Genomic DNA, 18070 nt, shown 5'->3' on the forward strand with positions numbered 1-18070 from the left:
ATAATATCTTTCTAAAAGGGACATCTGAGCAGGTTACTCTTGACTTAAAACCCTTTAGTGGTCCCCAGTGGGCTAGAGGATAAAATCCAAACTCCTGGCCTGGCTGGTGTTCAGGGGGCCATGTGATCTGGCCCTCCCGGAACTTCCGAGGCCCCTCTCCTGTCACACTCACCTACCTGCCGCCACACGGGTCTGCACCTTGGTTTTCAAGTGCGTTGGTCACATAGACACATATCCCCATGGCGTTGCTCATGGCATCCGCTCTGTCTAGAATGCCCTCTGGGCAAGACGCCCAGCACAGCCGCTGGCCAGTCACAGAGTCTTGTTAACCATTAAGCTTCCCTCTTCCTTCCTAATCCATCAAAATCCTGGTCATCCTTCAAGGCCCAATTCAGTTGCCATCCTTTTTCATCCTAAGGAAGGGCTTGTTCTAACCTGACTTCCCGCCTTTGGTACCATTGTCTGCCCGTCCTCTGTGTCCCTGGCCCTCAGCACTGTGTTACGCCTGTATTGGAACCAGCACCTTGGCAGATAGCTCCCCAAGACTTGCAGGATTGAGCCTGACCCTGCCAGAGCCTTTCATGGACTTGTGAGCCCAGTCAGTCAATGTTTGGTTGATTGGAATTGCCCTCCTCAGATTGCAAGTGTACAGCACCAAGCTACTAGGCAGGACACCTTGGGACTTGGTGCCTAATCTGAATAGAAATTCATTTATTATTCATGTCCTCTTGCTTCCAAAGTTGACTAGAGGTGGCCTAGACTCTATAAAACTGTTCAATTAGAAATTAGAAAATGTAAGACTTCACATGGAAATAGCCAGTTTGCCAAAATGCTAACCTTCTTCCTTGGGTGAACTAGAGCTTGCACTGGGCTCCTCCGGCTGGCATGGCAGATGTGAGGTCTCCTTGGGGCTGCTTCAGTCCACGGGCATTCCTTCATTCCAGCCCTCGCCCCGCCCCACCCCCTCCCCCCCTCCCCCACCCAACCATGGCCGTGTTGAAAATGCCTAAGATGCTATGAGGAGAATTTAAATTCATGGCAAATACCTCATCCTTGCAGGATTTGGACAGGTGGGAGTTTGGTTCTGCTGTGTAGCCACATTTCAATAGAGATAACCTTGTTCCTAGGGCTAAATTTGAAAAGCTTAGGCCCTCCCTCAAGGGCCACTGCATAGCACGGTTGTATTTTAACCATGGCCTAGTACAGTTCTCACATAGCTTCTGAAGTGGCTCTCTGATGGAAGCCAAGGGCATACACTTAAAATGTCAACCCGGGAGCCACTTGACAAGGAAAACCCATTGCCAGTTCTGAGTGCCATGTCATCTGGCCCTACGGAAACTCCTGAGGCCCATCTCACATACACCTTAGAATTCACAGAAGCACACACTTTTATCCTCCCCCTGCACACACATGAACACACTACCCAACAAATAATCCTGTGCAGACCGGCTCAGCCTGCAGGGCCACCTCACACACACACTCACGCATACACTGGCACACAGCCCCTCTGGTTCCCACACGTTCCAGGCCCACAGCCTCCACAGGAGGAGAGAGACACGGAGAGCTGTCTCATTGCTGCACCTCGCTCTGCCTCCGGATTTTGCTCCCTGAGGACAGAACTGAAAGTGTCTATTTAATAGATTCAATTACTTGGGGCTCCTGAGACCTTCCAGCGTGATTCTGATTGCTTTAAGGTGTCAGATAATTTGGGAATAAAGGGGAAGAACAGCCTCAAGTTCCTGAACGGGAAGTCTAGGCTCCAGTCAGCTGCAGATTGCGGCGTTGGGAGGGTTCTTCTGGAGGGCGGGCTGGCCTCTTGTCTCTGGGGGTCTCATCCAAGGATCCTGGCTCTTGGAGGACAGAGCCTTTAGGTAGTGCTATCCCATGCTGCCTTGACCTCTAGGGCAGGGACCAGTCCCTTTCTGCTGCCCTTCCTGGGAGTCCGACAGGGGTGAAAACAGAGGCCCAGGTCAAGTGTCCCAGCAGTCAGGCACAGCCCAGCCTTCTGCCCCTGCACCCCCCACTCCAGAGTGGTTTATTTTGTCTGCTCTGTGTCCTCAGGGACAGTGATAGCTCTTAGAGGTTGATAAATAAACAGAGGTCACAGCCTTCAGAGCGCGTTGATGCTGTGCCAGACAGAGATGGATCTGAGGGTCCTGCTCCAGAGGCCTGCTGTGTGCGCGCATGCGCGAGCGTGCATGTGCAGTGCATGAACTGAGTAGGCAGGAAGGAGGCTAAGGGCAAGGGCTCTGGACCCAGATACCTGGTGTGGGAATCCTAGCGTCACGCTTTGACCAGCTGTGTGACTCTGGGCAAGATCGTTGCCTTCTCTGTGCCTCAGTTTCTTCTGCTGTAAAATGGGTATGATGATAGCACCTTTCTCCTCGGGTGGTTGTGAGGATGAAATGAGTACCGTATATACATACACCTGACACAGCTCCTGATGCTCAGCAAATGCTCCCAGTATCTTGGTTACCGTTTTTATAGAGGCAAGGCCGAAAGGCTGGGAGAGGTCTGGGTGGAGAGTCCTGGCTGTGAACTCAGGCAGAAGGATGGGGCCCTCCCTCAGCCAAGCTAGCAGTTCTCACGCTTTCTCCCACTAGTCACACAGTCAGGGCACCCTGGTTAGCACCAGGGGATCCCCACAGGGACACTGCTCTGGCATGGTCGGGGGTGGTGACCCTCACATGTAGAGTGAGCAGGCCCCGCCCTGATCCCCTGGCTTCCGGCCAGCCCGCTGTGGGTTCTTTGCCCTCCACCTCAACACGCCACACCTTACTTTAAAGTTGGTAGTAATCACAGCCAGGACCTGCTCAGCACTCGGAGACTTTGAGATGATCTTCATTGGGAGGTTTTGGCTCCTTTTAAGTGGGGCCCTTAAAAAGTGCTCTGGAGGACGGAGACCCTGGCTGCATTTCAGCCCCATCGCCCCCTAGCTTTATGTCCTTGGGCATCATAGCATTCTTGAGGCTTTCTTTTCTGGGAATTAGAAGCACTTGCTGCTCAAGGCTGTTGTGGAGATTAAATAATATAACTTTTAAGGGCCGGGAATGCATGGTATCCTTTCCTTGACTGTGTTGCTTAGACAGGAAGGACTCCCCCGCGGCGAGGAAACACCTTTTCTAAAACCGAAGAAAGAAGCCATCCTGGGGGAAAGTGAGAACTCGAGGGGCGAGGCGGGGGATGTTGGGGGTTGGGGGGGGTGTGAAGCCACTGGGAGGGAGAAGGCCAGCCTCCAAGCTTAGGACCTGAAGGTTCCCGGGACCTCTTCTGGTGTCTGCTGCCATCATCCCCGACCTGCACAACCAGACCCCCCCCCCCCAACCCCCACCCTGCAGTTCTCCCCCTTGAGCTGCAGTTCTGAGCTGCAGTTCCCCATCTGAAAATATAAGACTGAGCTGCAGTTCTGAGCTCATCTGAGCTGCAGTTTCCATCCCTTGTTGGAGATAGGTAGGTAGGTGTTGTGTTATCCGGGATTCACAGAGGAAGGACTGAGGCTCGGAGGTCGGGAGACCCGCCCAGCGGGTGGGCACGGGCGCCGGTGCGGTCACGTGTGCGGCGTGGAGCCTGGTCGCGCGGTTTCAGGAAGGGGGCTGGGACATTGAGGACGCGTGGCCGGCCTAGGGGTGGGGTCTCCGCCGGGCAGGGCGGGGCGAGGGAGGAGGGGAGGGCGCCGCAACCAGGCAGAGCTCGGACCTTCCGCGCCGGGAGCCCCTGTAGCGGCGCGGGGCGGGCGGCCCGCCTCTCCCCCTTCCACGGGCGCGCACGCCGCCCGCCCTCCCACGGCTGCCCCGCGCTCTGGGCTGTTTCTCCCGCCGCACCGCGCCCGCAGCCGCTCGGAGCCTGCGGCCGGGGCCCTGGCGTGCGGCGCGGGCCTCGGCGGGGCCCAGGGCCCCGGCCCGGGAGGATGCGGCCCGGGGCGGCCCGGGAGCTGAGCAGGGCCCCCGCGCCGACCCTCTGGGGCCCGGGCCTCCGGAGCCGCCGCCGCCGCCCCGCCCCCGACAGACATGACTTCCAAGCCGCATTCCGACTGGATTCCCTACAGGTACGCGGGCGCCGGTCCCCACCTTTTCCTTAACTCGGGGGCGCGGCCCACCACCCTCCACCCCGGAGGGCACCGGGCAGGGTCGAGGGCGCCGGGCCCGAGGCTGGCTGGGGTCACCGGGCGGGGCGCGGGGCACCCTCCCCATCTAGCCCAGAACTAGGAGCGCGGGTTGGAGGTGCTGGACCTTCCCACCCCAACTTTGGGGGCCCCGGCGGACTGAACCCGCCTGTCTTGCTCCGCCCCTTATCCTCCTGGGTTGCTGGAAGGGGCCAGTGCTCTGGGCCTACGTGGGCCTTACGGTCCATGTGGCCGCCTGGGGAGGGAGCGCGCGTGGCCGTGAGCCCCCTCCTAGGCCCCGCGCGCCGGCTCACTCGCCAGCATGGCCTTGCGCGCACTCCCGTCCATCTGCAGGCGGCCCCGCGGGACGGCCGCGCTGGGTCAAAGTCGCTCCTGCTGGTCCATTCACACACTCCAGGCGTGAATTCCTGGAGACAGTTATTCTGAACCAAGAGCCCAGGCGGCTCATATACGCATGCACCATGCAGCTCTCCACACACACACACACACACACACACACACACACACACACACGTGCAGTGGTACACATCTGTACACGTACATATGCTGTATTTGGAGAGTACCTGACACCTACTCCTCATTCACAAGGACTACTCATACCTTTCAGAGGCTCACAGGTCCACTTGCTCACAGGTCTATTCCTGGACACACACCAACTCACAATACACAGAGCTGCCTTTACCTGCACAAGAGCACTCAAGAGTCCAGGCACACTCAGATAAGCACAGCCAGGCACGTGGCCTGCCTCAGTGACAGCCGGGCTTCCCCACCTGTGTGGCGGCTGGGGTAGGGGAAGGTCTCTGGGGCTTCTCACAGGTGCAGGCCTTTCCCCCATCCACTCTACCCAATTCTCTCCATTACCACTGTAAAGCAGCTCATTGCCATGGTAGCGCCAGATCCTTGGCCACCCATTGGCTCCTCGGTTGCCATGGGCTACAGGCCTGTCTCTAGGCCTCCCCGAGAGGCATGTGTGTAAAAAGGGTCCCAGACTGCTAGGGTCCCCTCTGTTCTTGCCCAATCAGGTGCACATGCCTGTGGGTGGTAGAAACAGGCCTTCAGGGTCCGCCTGGTAACACAGCCTGCTCTCAGGAAGGGACCTGATTCCAATCACCGATAGACTGTACCTCTGACAGAGCTCTTCTGTGAGTCTGTCCAGACAGCATGCAACATGGAAACCAGCTGAAACCGCCCGAGGCTTTGTTAAAGCAGATCCTTCTGCACACAAGCACCTGTCACTGGCTTGGGGATTCAGGGTTGCTTTTGAGAACTTGCTGTTGTCTCTAATCTCGACTCCTTTGGGGGCTTCATGGCTTTCCAGGTTAGAATGTGTGGGTGCCCCTCTCACCAACACACATGTGTACACACAAGTCACCCATAGGGCTTCCTGCAGACACATGTAATCACACCTCAGAGTCTCACATAGACCAGGGAGATAGTCCTATCAGGGGACTGGGGCTGGGCTGACTCAAAAGAATGGCTGCTGCGTACAGGGGCATCTAGGCTGGGGGCACAGGAGGTTCCAGGAGCATCCTGGCTGTCTTGACACCTGTGGGCTGACCTTTTAGAAGACAGTGCAGCCCCACAAAGTACCAGTAACCTTTTCTTGCCACCCAGCAGAGGTGCCTGGATAGTAGTTCCTGTGGGCCGAGTGGCCTCTGGTGTTGTGGACGTACCTGTATGGGGTGAACGTGGCGGGGTGTTGGCCACAGACACTTAGGAGGGAGGGAAGGGGCAGCACTTGTGGCTGTGGATGTGGTGATGTGTTCAGTGTCTGGCAAACTGGGGACCAGGCCTGCTCAAGGTGTAAGGAAGCTCTCCCAGGAGCCAAGGACCAAAGCAAGCGGTTTCACGGGTCTTAGAAAGAGCCTGCCTCAGACGGGGAAGGCTTAAGCCTGCCTCTGGAAAAGTGAGACGCCTCCCCTTGTCTCTGGGAAGGACTCTGCTCATCAGCAAGTGCCCACGGCCCTGGCATCATGCAAGGAGTGATTTGACACTTGCCCAGCCCAGGCCCAACCCCTGCCCCCATTCCTTTCTTGGCCCCACACTCTACCTGGAGTGCAGAGTCCTGTCCCCCTGGGAACCTAACCCTGAGGAACAACTGGACACCCATGTGGCCTCGCCCTGCTTGCTGTCCCATTGCTCTGTCACCTCTGCCTTTTTGCTCTGCAACAGGGAGGGTAGGTGTAGAGCTGGGGGCAAGCCATGGGGCAGTTGCCAGAATCTCTTCTGTCCCACTGGGGTCTTTTTGAGCATGCACTGAGCCCGAGAAAGCATTGGCCTTGGGGTGCAGGCTTCCGGAACGGGAGACCTGGGCTGAGAGGAGATGCACCTTGCCTCCTGCATTAATGGGCTGCTGACTGCAGCCACAGCCCCATGCCTGTGTGATCACAGAGAAAACGGGGGCAGAAGTCAGGCCCGGCCGTTTACATGCAGGTTGGGGGGGGGGGATGGGCGCGTGTGCTTGTGCTTTGGCGTGAGGTTTCCTTAACGGTCGGCGCAGCATGTCAGCTGGAATGTGTCATTGGGTTTGGGGCCGAGAGGTCGATTGATTTCTTGTTAACTCTGCTGGAGATGGTCGCACCTGTGCCCCCTGGCCTGGCTCAGTTTCTCTGAAGCAGTGATAATCGCTGGCAATCTTCTTAAGGGCAATTGTGGCTCCGTTTATAATGCTCATGAATTAATCTCACATTCTGACTTAGAAGGAAGCTGTTTAGTTGGAAGTTTAACAATTGGAATGATTTGCCTTTCATTTTTTTTCTATTACAACTAATTCCATTCCTGCCATCTCCTCTTCATATCTGTTCTTGAGGAGTGTTAAATGCCCCTAGTTCACGGCCTTCTGTGAGTTGTAGGTGAGAGTCAGGAAGGACCTCGAGAGGTGGGCGTGAGAGAGCCCGTCCTCAGTGCTGCCCGCGGCTGTTGCCGGGTGTTCCTCTCGTCAGGCCATGAACTCCTGGAGAGCAGGGGCCTCAGCTGGTGCTTGGCTGTGTGCCTGGCATGACCCGGCACAGACAAGATGCCCATGACTCTGAATCAAAGTGGCACCCCCAGGTAGCTTTTAGGACTTTCCTGGCCCCACCTGATTCTCTGCTCACCGAGAGACACAGCACTCACCCTCCACCGTGGGGCTCCCCGGAGTCTCTAGGTCACAGAACGAGGCTCTCAGGGTCCTTCCAGGCCACGGAGTCCTGTGTGGGTGCTCCCCGTGCATCCCCAGGGACGCCTTCCACCAGAGGCCGGCTGTGACCATCAGAAAGGTCTTCCTGGGGGTGAGCTTAGCATGTCTCTGGTTCCCCTCCACGCGCCCTTGTTAGGATCCTCCACCCCTTCCTCACTCTGCTTTCCTGGGAGCAGAGTGACTCCTGGTGAAGCCAGACTCCTGGCTCTTGCGCTTCTGCCTGTGGTGGAGCCCCAGTCCCCAGACGCTATGGCCCATGGCCTCCCCTGGTGAGGCAGGAGGAGCAGCACCCGTGCTCCTAGGTCCACGGTGACTCTCTCCACTCCTTCCTCGGGCCCAGTCGGGGTGCCTTCTTGCTGCTCCTGGGGTGGAAGGAGCAGAGGAAACACAAGGCAGATGGAGCTGACCAAGGGACAGGACCCTGTGGACGCCCTCAGCCTGGTCTCTGCCCTCCTCCAGTGTGGGTCCTGCAGCCGCAGGCGGTTCCCGGTGTGGCCTGTCAGCCTGGGCAGAGTGAGGCCATTAAGTCCTCCCTCTGGACCCCTCCCTCTGGACCCCTGCTTCTGTTGCAGCCCTTGAGCCCTCCTTGCCCCATGGATGGCCTTGACTCCCTGACCAGTCACCTCGAGGCCTCTGTAAACAGAACCCCAAAGTCTGTCCCCAGCTGATGTCAAGCCCCGTGCTGCCTGAGTGGGCAAGACCTGGGTGTTGGCACCCACATAGGCGACTTGACCTGTCGGGTGTCTGCTTGTCTTTCTCTTTGCTAGCTTTTCGGAGTCTTCTGAATTCCTCCTGTCTTGGTGAGCCGTTTAGGACCTCTTCCATCTGTGTCAACTGTGAGGCCTGCCTTGTCGTCAGGTCATGGGTTAACATGCTAATAACCAAGAGAAGCAAGATGCTGGGAACCTCCTTTGACTCTGGCATGACCCAGAAACCTTTGAACGTTTGTCTGATTGGACTAGCGTGCCGCTTGCATCGCCTCTCCTCGCCCACACGTTATCGTCGGTTGCTGGTCCCTGCGATTCCACGTGGGTGCCTGGCTGTTCTGTCTTCCCGTTTGCCCAGTAGGCCCGAGGACCTGCACCCTGACTTGCTGGGAACTTGGGCTTACCCCTAGTGGTCACTTGTCTTCTGCTACTCAAACCGCCGTCCAGCTGTTCAGTCAGTCCCTTCCACAGTCTTCCCTGAGGCCTGCGATGGCCCGCTGACCTGCAGACTACAGTCTCTTACCCCGGCCGGCCGGCCGAACATCAGGCTGCACTCGCACGCTTCTAGCCTCATAGCAGCCCCCCACGTTCTTGTTCCTTCCTGGTGGTCCTCATTTGCATGCCGAGCATTGGAACCCCCTGGGAGACTTGCTTTACAGGAGAGAGTGAGGTGGGGTATTGAGCCTGGGCATCTGCCCCAGCAGTTCCGAATTACCAAGTCGGGGCTGATGCGCTAGCAGTTTTAATGCACCTGGCTGGTAAGTTAGGACGCCGGTGGCTGGAATGGAGGCGCCTCATGGCTGGAGGCTCGGAGGCTCGTGAGCAGCGTGGTTTTCTTTCCCTTCTCGAGCTGCCACCTCCCTCCCATCCCCACCCCCAGCGTTCCCATCCCCACTGTTTCCACAATGTTCCGAGCAGCCCTGGGCCAGTGATTTTCAGTCGGTGTGCCACAGGAATTTTTAAAACATGCAATAACCTGGCTATTTAGTCAGAGGCACTCACCTCCTTTCCCTTAGATCAGGGGTGGGGAATGTCTGGCCTGCTGACAGTACAAGGCCCGTGAAATCACCCGGTCTGGCCCTGCCGAGGCTAATGGGGTGAGTTAATTCAATGTTTGACCAAATATATAGAGCAGGCTAATTTTTAAGTTGATAATTTTGTATGGCCCTTGAACGGTATTATAAATATCCAAATGGCCCTTGGCAGGAAAAGCTTCCCCACCCCTGCCTTAGATCGTCAGCACAACAATAGCCATCCGGTGTGAATGAATAAAGATGGTGCCTACCTCTTTTGTTAAATTGGCAAAAAAATGTATTTTTTGGCGTGTCGCAGAATTTCAGTAATTAGCTTATGTGTGCCATGAGATGAAAAGGGCTGAAAGTCGCTGCCCTGGGCACTGGATGCCTGGATGTGCTGGGGGGGCTGGGAGGGTGTCTAGCGTTGGGCACAGGGGTTGTAGCCGGGCACCTGGGTGGTCTTTTCTTCCCTTTTTCCCAGGCCACTGTGCCTGAGGGGGAAGAAGGAGGACAGGAAGGGGAGGGTGAAGTGGGCATGGGGAGTGGGTCTGTCCCTGGGTCGGCCGGGCCCCCAGGCCCCTGTCAGCTCACGTGGATTAGCTGGAGCATGTGGGGTGAGTCTGAGCAGGGGCGGGAACCGGCTTCCTAACGACGTTGGCCTGTCTGGCTTTCCCAGCCCGCAGGAGAAGTGCCCCGCACTCGCTTGTCCAGCCTGGTTCACTCCTCAGATATCTGTCTGACCTCAGGGCCAGCAGGGGATGCACAGAGGCTGTCTGTCTCCCTGGCTGGTGCTTTCCTGGGCTCCCTGGTCTGGCCCCCAGCAGGAGGTGACCGGAATGAGGGAGCCACCAGGGTCAGCGGGAAGACCATGCACCAGGGCCCCGCCTCCCGGCAGAGTCTCCTGGCGGGGCTGCAGCTGGCAGCCTGGGCTTGGCAGTGATTCCATAATTGGAGCCTGAGTCATTAAAGAGCCGTTACTGTCTCCTCTCATGGTTATCGTTCCGTGCGGCCTAGAACAGCGCCTGTCGGAAAGGGGGGCTGGCGTGTTGGTGGGGGAGGAAGGTGCCTAGGAGGTGCTGCGGTGGGCGATGAGCAGGCAGGGCCTTCCTGTGTGTGTTTGTGGGGGGGAGGGAAGGGGAGGCTGGGCTGCGGAGGAGGTGACCGCAGCTTGGGTTCCGCTCTCCCTGGAGACAGCACTGTTGTCATTGTTCCCAACAACACGCTGCTGTGCACCAGGGACAGGTGTGTGCTCCAGACACACGGGTGCCAGGCCGAGCTTGTGCCTGCGGGCGACTTTGCAGCCTCCTGGGATCCCCGCTGCACCAGGGCCCTGCTTCCCTCCCCCGCGGGCCCCTCCTGGGGCCTGGTGCAGGTGTGCGTCTGTCCGCCTGGGTGGTCTTGCTCAGCCAGCCGCACTCTTACCCTCCAGCACATGCCGCTCCCCCCAGCTGCCGCCCACCCTGCGCGCCCTCCTCCCCACTGCCCCACCACCTGGGGGAAGTGAGGTGGCAGGCGGGCGGGCAGCTCTCTGGCACTTCCAGGACATCTGAGTTTCTGGAATTCTTTACAAGCCGAGCCCTTGTATGCATCCATCTTTCTCTGAAGGTCGGCGGTTAAGTCTGTTCTGTCTGTACCCTGACCCGGGGACCGTGTTATTAACGGCTGCGGCTCTTTGTCATTATCCGCTATCCGGGAATCGGGTGGGGCAGAGGAAGAGGAGTAATGTTTTCATGGAAAGCAGCCTCCTTCCCTGGGTGTAACGTGTGGAAAGTCCACGGCAGCGGGGAGTGACCTGTGGTAGGAACCCCCCCCCCCCCCCCCCCCGTGCACAGATAAGGACACGAGGGGGGCTCTGGGCAGGGAGGGCACAAGGGCTGGAACCATCTTTTGTCAGTCGGGCAGCCCCGTGACCCAGCAGTTCGGCGGCGGCTTTGCTAATGTGCGCTCACCTCTCAGCTGGATGTCAGCTTTTCTAAAGGACCCATGCACCACGGAAGTCATCTTCTTCCTGCTCGGCCAAACCCAGTGCCCGGAATGTCCCAGAGGCATGCCCCTGGCCCTGCCCTGTGAAAGGGCAGGTGGCCTGCGTCACCCCAGGAAGCCATGACACTCCTGCTGCAGGAGGAGAGCCAGCGCCGTGTGGAGGTGACCCGGGCTCCCGTGGCCACGAGCACAGGACTGGGACTGCGCGCTGCCCGGTGCGTGCCCGGCCCAGAGCTTGGCAAGCAGAGCCCAGTTGGATGTCGGGCCCGTTGCTCCTGTCAGCCAGGTGTCCTGCAGACCCAGCCCTGGCAGTGGTGCCCGCGGCGGACACGGGGACAGTAGCGTTTGGACCGGCCCTTCTCGGGCAGTGTGCACGCAGGTGCCTTGCCCTGGTGTTACTCAGACAGGGCGGTGATGGCAGGTGGAGAGGCAGGTGGAAGAGTTGTAGCCTCTCAGGCCCCGCAGGGCCCCGGGCACCTTGCTCTCTCCAGTACCGTCCCCCTTTCTCCGGAAACCCTGCTGCCCTCCAGCGGTGGGGCGTGCCTTCTGTGCCGGGACACCCATCATCCCACCCTTTGGCGTTTAGGAGCTGGTTCCCGGCCTCTGGTCCCGGCAGTGCGCTCGGCAGTCCCAGTGCAGCTGTGTGCCGTGAGGCAGGTGGGCAGTTTCAGGAAGACAGGTCTGACTTAGAGGCATGTCCGGTGGGTTTTCTCCTGGGCTGTGGCAGCTGAGGTTTTGGCGAAGAAGGCTGGTCTGTACACAGCCCCAGATCACAGTCGGGGCTCCGCCGAGTGCAGAGCCGCTGTGCGTGTCAGGAAAGGCCTTCCCATTGGCTAGTAGGTAGGATACCGTCGGTTTAAGGTATGCAGAGCCCTCGTCAGTGTGGCCAGGGGGGTGGGTGGTGGGCTGGCTGTGGTCATGGACTTCCTGCCGCTCTCCGGCTGCCTCCCCAGCCCGCAGAGACACAAATAGTTTGGATGAGCGGAAGGGACAGTTCAGGTGAATGAGTATTTCAGCCAGAAGGGCCTCTACTTTGTCAGGAGGAGTGGAAATGGCTTCACTTGTCTTTGGGGTGATTGGACCTCATCTTTCCCCCGTCCATGCACACTGCACTCACCCACACACAAGCACACCCGCCTCTTACACAGGTAGATGCACTTGCACATTTGACACCTCCCGGTGTGTGCACATGCGCGAGACATACTTATAGCCTCACATACGCAAACCTCATGCACTCGGGCACGACACTGGGCCAGGGTGGCTGGGGGTTCCCAGAGCTCAGCCCCTCAGGCTCCAACCCCACCCCATGCAGCTGGCCTGACCTTGGTTCTTACAGAATTGGGGGCGTAGGTCCCATGTATGTGCCTTGGACTAGAAAGAAAATTAAGTGGTTTGAATTACCAGCTCGCTGCTGTGCCCTGCCTTCCTGGGAGGCAGGACCAGTCTGTGAGACGACGCTGCCTGTCCTGACACCTCAAGGGTTCGATGCCCTGGTGCTGCCTGGCGCCACGTCTGTGGCCAGGGAAGGGCCAGTGGCTGGTTGCTGGGTCGTGTGTTGCTGTGCCCACCCAGCCCCAGCCCCAGCCCTGCCCTGCGGGACTGGGTGGTCACGTGGCCGCACGCTCCCTTGGCCTCAGTGGGCAGTGTCAGCACCACCCTGCCACCCGGAGAGCCAGGAGCTTGCTTTGAACAGATGGGGAGAGGGTCTGCCCCAGGGCCCAGCTTTCCCCAGAAGGACCGAGAGGCAGGGGAAGGGGTGGTGAGATCCGAGAGGGGCCCGAGTGGGCAGGTCCCTGGTCCGAAGCCTGGCCTTGGGCCTGGCTTGTGCCCGATGCCTCTGGACAGGGCCCCTTGGAATGCAGTCAGGCCCTGCTCAGGGGCCCAAGGGAAAAGCCTCCTGTAGCTCCTGGGCCCGGGATCCCAGCAGGAGCTGCGCTCCCAGAGCACAGGACTGTAGTGCAGGCCTTTTTATCTCCAGCTGGTTTCCCCATAGTAGCCTCACCCTTCCTCTCAGCCATGATGGGAGGGGTTTAAAGAACCCAGATGTGCTGGGTGGGCTCTGGGCCGCTCCCTGGCACCTCGTGGGCAGGCCCTGAACACCCCTCTCTCCCTCCGCAGTGTCTTAGATGATGAGGGCAGCAACCTGAGACAGCAGAAACTTGACCGGCAGGTGAGTGAGCCTGCGGCCGCCGGGTGGAAGGGTGGGCACTCACCATCCTGGCTGCCCCCTCCTGGGTGATCCTGACTGGTGGGGAGAGCCCCCCCTCCCCCCCCTCAGAGCAGCTCTCTCCTTTACCAGCTCAGCATTAGCGCTGACCGGTACACGGGGCTTCTGCCACGCAGGCCACTGGGGGGCTGTGGTCCTGCCAGGACAGCTTCCTGGGCTGAGTTTTGCCTCCTTTTCCTGGACCCCAAGTCTGGAGGCACCAAGGACATGAGACCTTGGCCCAGAGTGGGCTTTGGCCCCCTTACGATCCCTAGAAGCAAGCTGAGCAAGCAGGGCCTTCTCTCTGCTCCCAGGCTGGGAGCCCTCCCTCGGGTGGAGGCGGTGGGCTGCCCCCTCCAGCCTGGTGACCCCTGTGCCTGTCCGTGCCTCTGCAGCGGGCCCTGCTGGAGCAGAAGCAGAAGAAGAAGCGCCAGGAGCCGCTGATGGTGCAGGCCAACGCCGACGGGCGGCCTCGAAGCCGGCGGGCCCGGCAGTCGGAGGAGCAGGCCCCCCTGGTAGAGTCCTACCTCAGCAGCAGTGGCAGCACCAGCTACCAAGGTACCCCCTGCCCTTGGGATGGACAGCCAGACCGGGAGGCTCCACAGCCCTCGGCGACGTCTGCTAACCTGAGGGGCCAGGGTCCTCTGTCAGGGTGTGTCCAGGCTGAGCGGGGCTCCCAGCCCGAGCCGACAGCTGAGTGGGGCCGGTGGAGGGAGGCTGGGACCTGGAACCTTGGGCTCCTGGCTCAGGTGCTGGAGCCAGAAGCTAAAACTTTATTGTCCGGGTTTCTGATCAGGAGAATTTCCGCCGAGACCAGGAGGCAGTTCCTAGGAGCAGAAGGTCTGCTCCCCACCGCTGTTCTGCCTCCTGGAGGAATCCACCTCAGCAACCCACACCAGCCAGTGTCTCCTGCGGGACACCCATTGCCTCCCCTCCCAGGGCTCCCCACGCCTCCGTCACCCTGGCTTCTGACCTGCAGGTCCTCGCACAGGCCATGGTGACCGGCAGCCTCCAGCTCTCCCATCTTGGCACTCTGCTTGTCGGCAGAGCTCATCCTGGGGTGGGGGAGGGGGGTGGGTCCATTGCCTCCCTGAGCTCAGGACCCACCTGTAGGCTAGGGGAACCGAGTGCCCCAGGCTGAGCAGAGGGTTGGTCTCTCTGATCCCTAAGGAGGGACTCGGGTGCAGTCCCACTGCCCCCTGCTGGCTGGTGCAGGTAATCCCTGTGCCTTCTCTGTCAGATGGTGGCTCTGCGAAGGTGGCATCTGGCTTTCGCAGTCGGAAGGAACCGTAGCCACCACGGCGCTCCCCTCCTCTGCGGCTTCCTCGGGTCCTGCAGCGCCAGCCACTTCGAGCTCCTGTAGTGGCCTCGGCTCAGGGCTGACCTTTCTCATCTGACTGTTGGGCCCTCTCCACGGCCCGGCACACAGTGTCTCAGGGTCTGAGCACACTGGGTCCCCTTCTCTGTGTCTTGGAGGGCAGCACCTAGTGCCCAGTCTTGGCACAGCACCCTGGACAAGCTCCGTGCCCTCTGTGTGCCCTCGTCCCACTGAGGAAGCCCACTCATACTTGATAATCAAGGCACTTGCTAGTGGCTAAGCATGGTGCTGGGTGCTCTACCTGCGTTACCTCATTTATTCTTTACGGCAACTCACCATCCCCACGTGGTCAGTAAGCATTTGGACTCCCAGGGGGTCACCGACTTGCCCGTGGCACATTGCTATGAGCGTCGGGACGAGGCTTTGCACCCAGGCCTGTCGGACTCCAGACGGCCTTGCCACCGTGTGTGTCACCTTCCTGACAGGGAGGTCTGTCCGTGATTTCCCTGTGTGGGCTTCCGTTCAGCACCCAGGGCCACAGCTGGTATGGCAGCACTCCACCGACGAGGCCCTGCACAGGACGGGACAGGGACCTCAGCCCACGCCGCTGCCTGGGACAGCCGGCTCCGGCTGCTCCACGCACCTGGCCCCAGCCCCACCCTTCCCTGGCAGCCCCCTCCTCGCACTTTCTCCGTGAGCACCGTCCCGAGCGGCAGTGGTGCCCTGCAGGGAAGGCACCTGCTGCGGTGGGTCCTGTGGAGCCTGGCCTGCCGCTGGGTGGGCATCCCAGCCCCGGCTCTGCCAGGCCTGGCACCTGACCGTGCGAGGCTGCACTCGGGATGGGAGCCTGCTCCTGGGACTTCAGGCCCTGCCAGTTTGGGCCGCAGGCCAACGCCTTGAGGCTGTGAGGGAGTCTTACAAGTCACCGATGCGCAGTCACGTTGGCAGGTGCCTCTTGGCGCACGGAGCTGTGTACCAGGCCTGCAGGAGGGGCCAGCCTCAGAAGGCAGTTTCTGGCCATGCCTCTCCCTGCTCACCTGTGACTGAGCAAGTCACTGACCTTCTGGGTTTGCCTCCTGTCAGGGAGGAAAATTCTCTCCAGACTTGGAACATTGAAGCAGCCGTCGTGCTTCGAGGTCCATCGTGAGGGTCCAGGCCAGGCTGGGTCCTGCTGCTTCTCCTGCTGGGCTCTGAGGCGGACACAGCCCCAGAGGGCTGCTGCCCCTGTGGCGGGCTGGCCTGGGATTGGTGTTCCCTGGAGCGCCCCAGCCCTCCCCGCAGCACTAGCTTTCTCCTGCTCTGCCCCCTGCTGGCTCTTGGTGTTAAATACAAGGGGAGTTTCACCAACGTGAGGGCCCGGGACCTGATTACAGGTCCCAGGTCTCTTGCAGCCCCCCTGGCCCAGGCCCAGCTTCACTGGGACCCTGGCTGCGCCACGCCCAGGACCTCTGTCCCCAGAACTGTGATCTATTCATCCGATTCTGAAGTATTTATTTTGAGGGCCTACTTTGTGTCAGCTTCCAGGTTAGAGCTGGCAACCCGGGGTGAGCACAAGCGGGTGTGGCCACTGTTCCCTTGTGGACCTGATGGCCTGAGAGGGAGAGAGTTAAGCAGGTGGTCACAGGTGTGTCTGTGGGGAGCTCTGTGCGTGAGTGGCAGACCCCGCTCCCAGGGGAGGTCAGGGCGGCTGCCGAGGAGCTGGAATCTGCAGGAGGAGTGGGATCTGCAGGACGGGGGGTGGTGAGGGGAGGGGGGCATTGGGGGCAGTGGGACAGCGAGGGCGAGGCCCCTGTGGCCGGAGGGAGTCAGGTGCACAAAGAGCATGGTGTGGCTGGGACCTGGGCCTGGGAAGTGAGGAGTGTGCGGTTCGGCCAAGGCCACGGCGAGGGAGATGGAGGACCAGACTTGCAGGAGAACGTTGGTCTTCATCTTAAGAGCAATGAGAAGCGGTTCTGGGACTTGGAGCAACTAGGGTTCTATGTGGAGAACTTGGAGGCCACCAGCTGGGACCCGCCCGAGGCCTCTGTGCCGCTCCTGGTGTCCGGGATGTCTCTCCTGCCTCAGGGCGCTCTGCACCCCAGGCCACCATGGGCTCGGCCCCTCAGGGCAGGGCAGGGCAGGGCAGGGCCCCTGGAGCGTGGCCCCAGTTGTGGTCTCTTCCAAGAGATGCAGCCTTTTCTGTCTTCATCCACCTTATCCCAGACACGCTCCCGCCCCTGCCCTGCCCCAGCTCGAACAGTTGGCTGGCCCGGAGCTTTGAACGCTCCTTGGTTGGTCATGGTGTGGGCAGGCTGGGGTGCCACCTCCCTGTCCCGGGCCCCTGGGCCTGGTAGAGATGGGGGGTGCGGAGGCCCTGCTGGGTTGGGGAGGCTGGAGAACGTGCTGGGAAGTGTGTGAGTCGGAGCTCTGGTCTCACCCAGGGCCTCTCTCTCTCTCTCTCTCTCTCTCTCTCTCTCTCTCTCTCTCTCTGTCTCGGGCCCTCTCCTAACAGTTCAAGAGACCGACCCACTTGCCAGTGTGCAGCTGGGAGCTGCCCGCCCAACAGCACCAGCCTCAGCCAAGAGAACCAAGGCAGCGGCCGCCGCAGGGGGCCAGGGCGGGGCCTCGAAGAAGGGGAAGAAGGGGAAGCACAAAGGTTGGCTCGCCCCCTGACCCTCCACTGGAGGGCTGGGAGGCTTATCTTCCCCACCTGGCGGCCAGGGACGGGGTGGGAGGCCCCGGGGAAGGCACCAAATGGCACTCAGAGGCCCCATCTAGCTCACGGGGCACGTGGGCTGGCCTGGGGGTGAGGACAGGCCCTCCATACTGCCAAGAAGGGAAGTCCAGCTCAGCTGCGGCCCCCGAAGCCCCTCCCTGCCCCGCCCCTGCCCAGCCTGAGAGCCCTCTGCCTCCATCCCGAGCCAGGACACTGTCCCGTGGGGCTTGCAGCCTCCCCGTCACCCTGGGCCTCCGCCACTCCCCTGGCTCAGCGCCACCCTCGGGCCCACAGACCAGTCCCCCTGCTCCTCTCTCCAAAGGTCCCCAGGGAGAGGTACGCTGGCCCCTGCCCCGAGTCCGGTTTCTGTGGGCTGGACACCTTGTCTCCTCAACCACGTGTGTGCCCAGTGGTTTCCAGGCCTCTGGTCGTGGTGGGACGGTGGGTGCCAGGGCCACAGGCTTCCGGGCTGACTGCTGTCTTGTGGACGTAGCCCACCCGGACGGGTGGCTGCCACCGTGGGGGCCAGGCCTCGCTCAGTCACCGAAGCTATGGCAACAGGAGGAAGGGGACATGGGATGGGAGAGCCTCCGTGTGGGAAGGCGCGTGTGCCAGCCGCGGCCTTTTCGAAGGGGCCCGTGTGCTTTTGCTGACGTGGGAGCTGACGGTGTGAGTCTGTGCGAGAAGGAACGTCAGCGCTGATGGCTCGTAGCTGCCACGTCCGTGAGCGCGTGGGGGCCTCGTGTGGTGTGGATGGTCCTTGTTCTCTGTCGAGTCTTCTTCACTGTGAGCTGGCTTTGTCGGCGGCTGCCGTCTGTCTGCCTAGGGATGGGAGGCGTTTCAA

General features: G+C 60.4%; 1 protein-coding gene across 1 annotated transcript in view; it reads left to right on the plus strand.

Annotated features, from left to right (window-relative positions):
- TUB (TUB bipartite transcription factor) overlaps positions 1 to 18070 on the plus strand; it is a 73317-nt gene that overhangs the window by 42496 nt on the left and 12751 nt on the right. The window contains exons 1-4 of the mRNA XM_054725379.1: positions 4008 to 4045; positions 13126 to 13177; positions 13609 to 13771; positions 17023 to 17166. Coding sequence (XP_054581354.1) covers positions 4008 to 4045; positions 13126 to 13177; positions 13609 to 13771; positions 17023 to 17166 — 397 coding nt within the window. Of the gene's footprint in view, positions 4046 to 13125; positions 13178 to 13608; positions 13772 to 17022; positions 17167 to 18070 lie in introns of the transcript that reaches the window.

Source organism: Eptesicus fuscus, chromosome 13 (genome assembly GCF_027574615.1).
Source record: "Eptesicus fuscus isolate TK198812 chromosome 13, DD_ASM_mEF_20220401, whole genome shotgun sequence".
NCBI classification, from domain to species: Eukaryota; Metazoa; Chordata; class Mammalia; order Chiroptera; family Vespertilionidae; genus Eptesicus; species Eptesicus fuscus.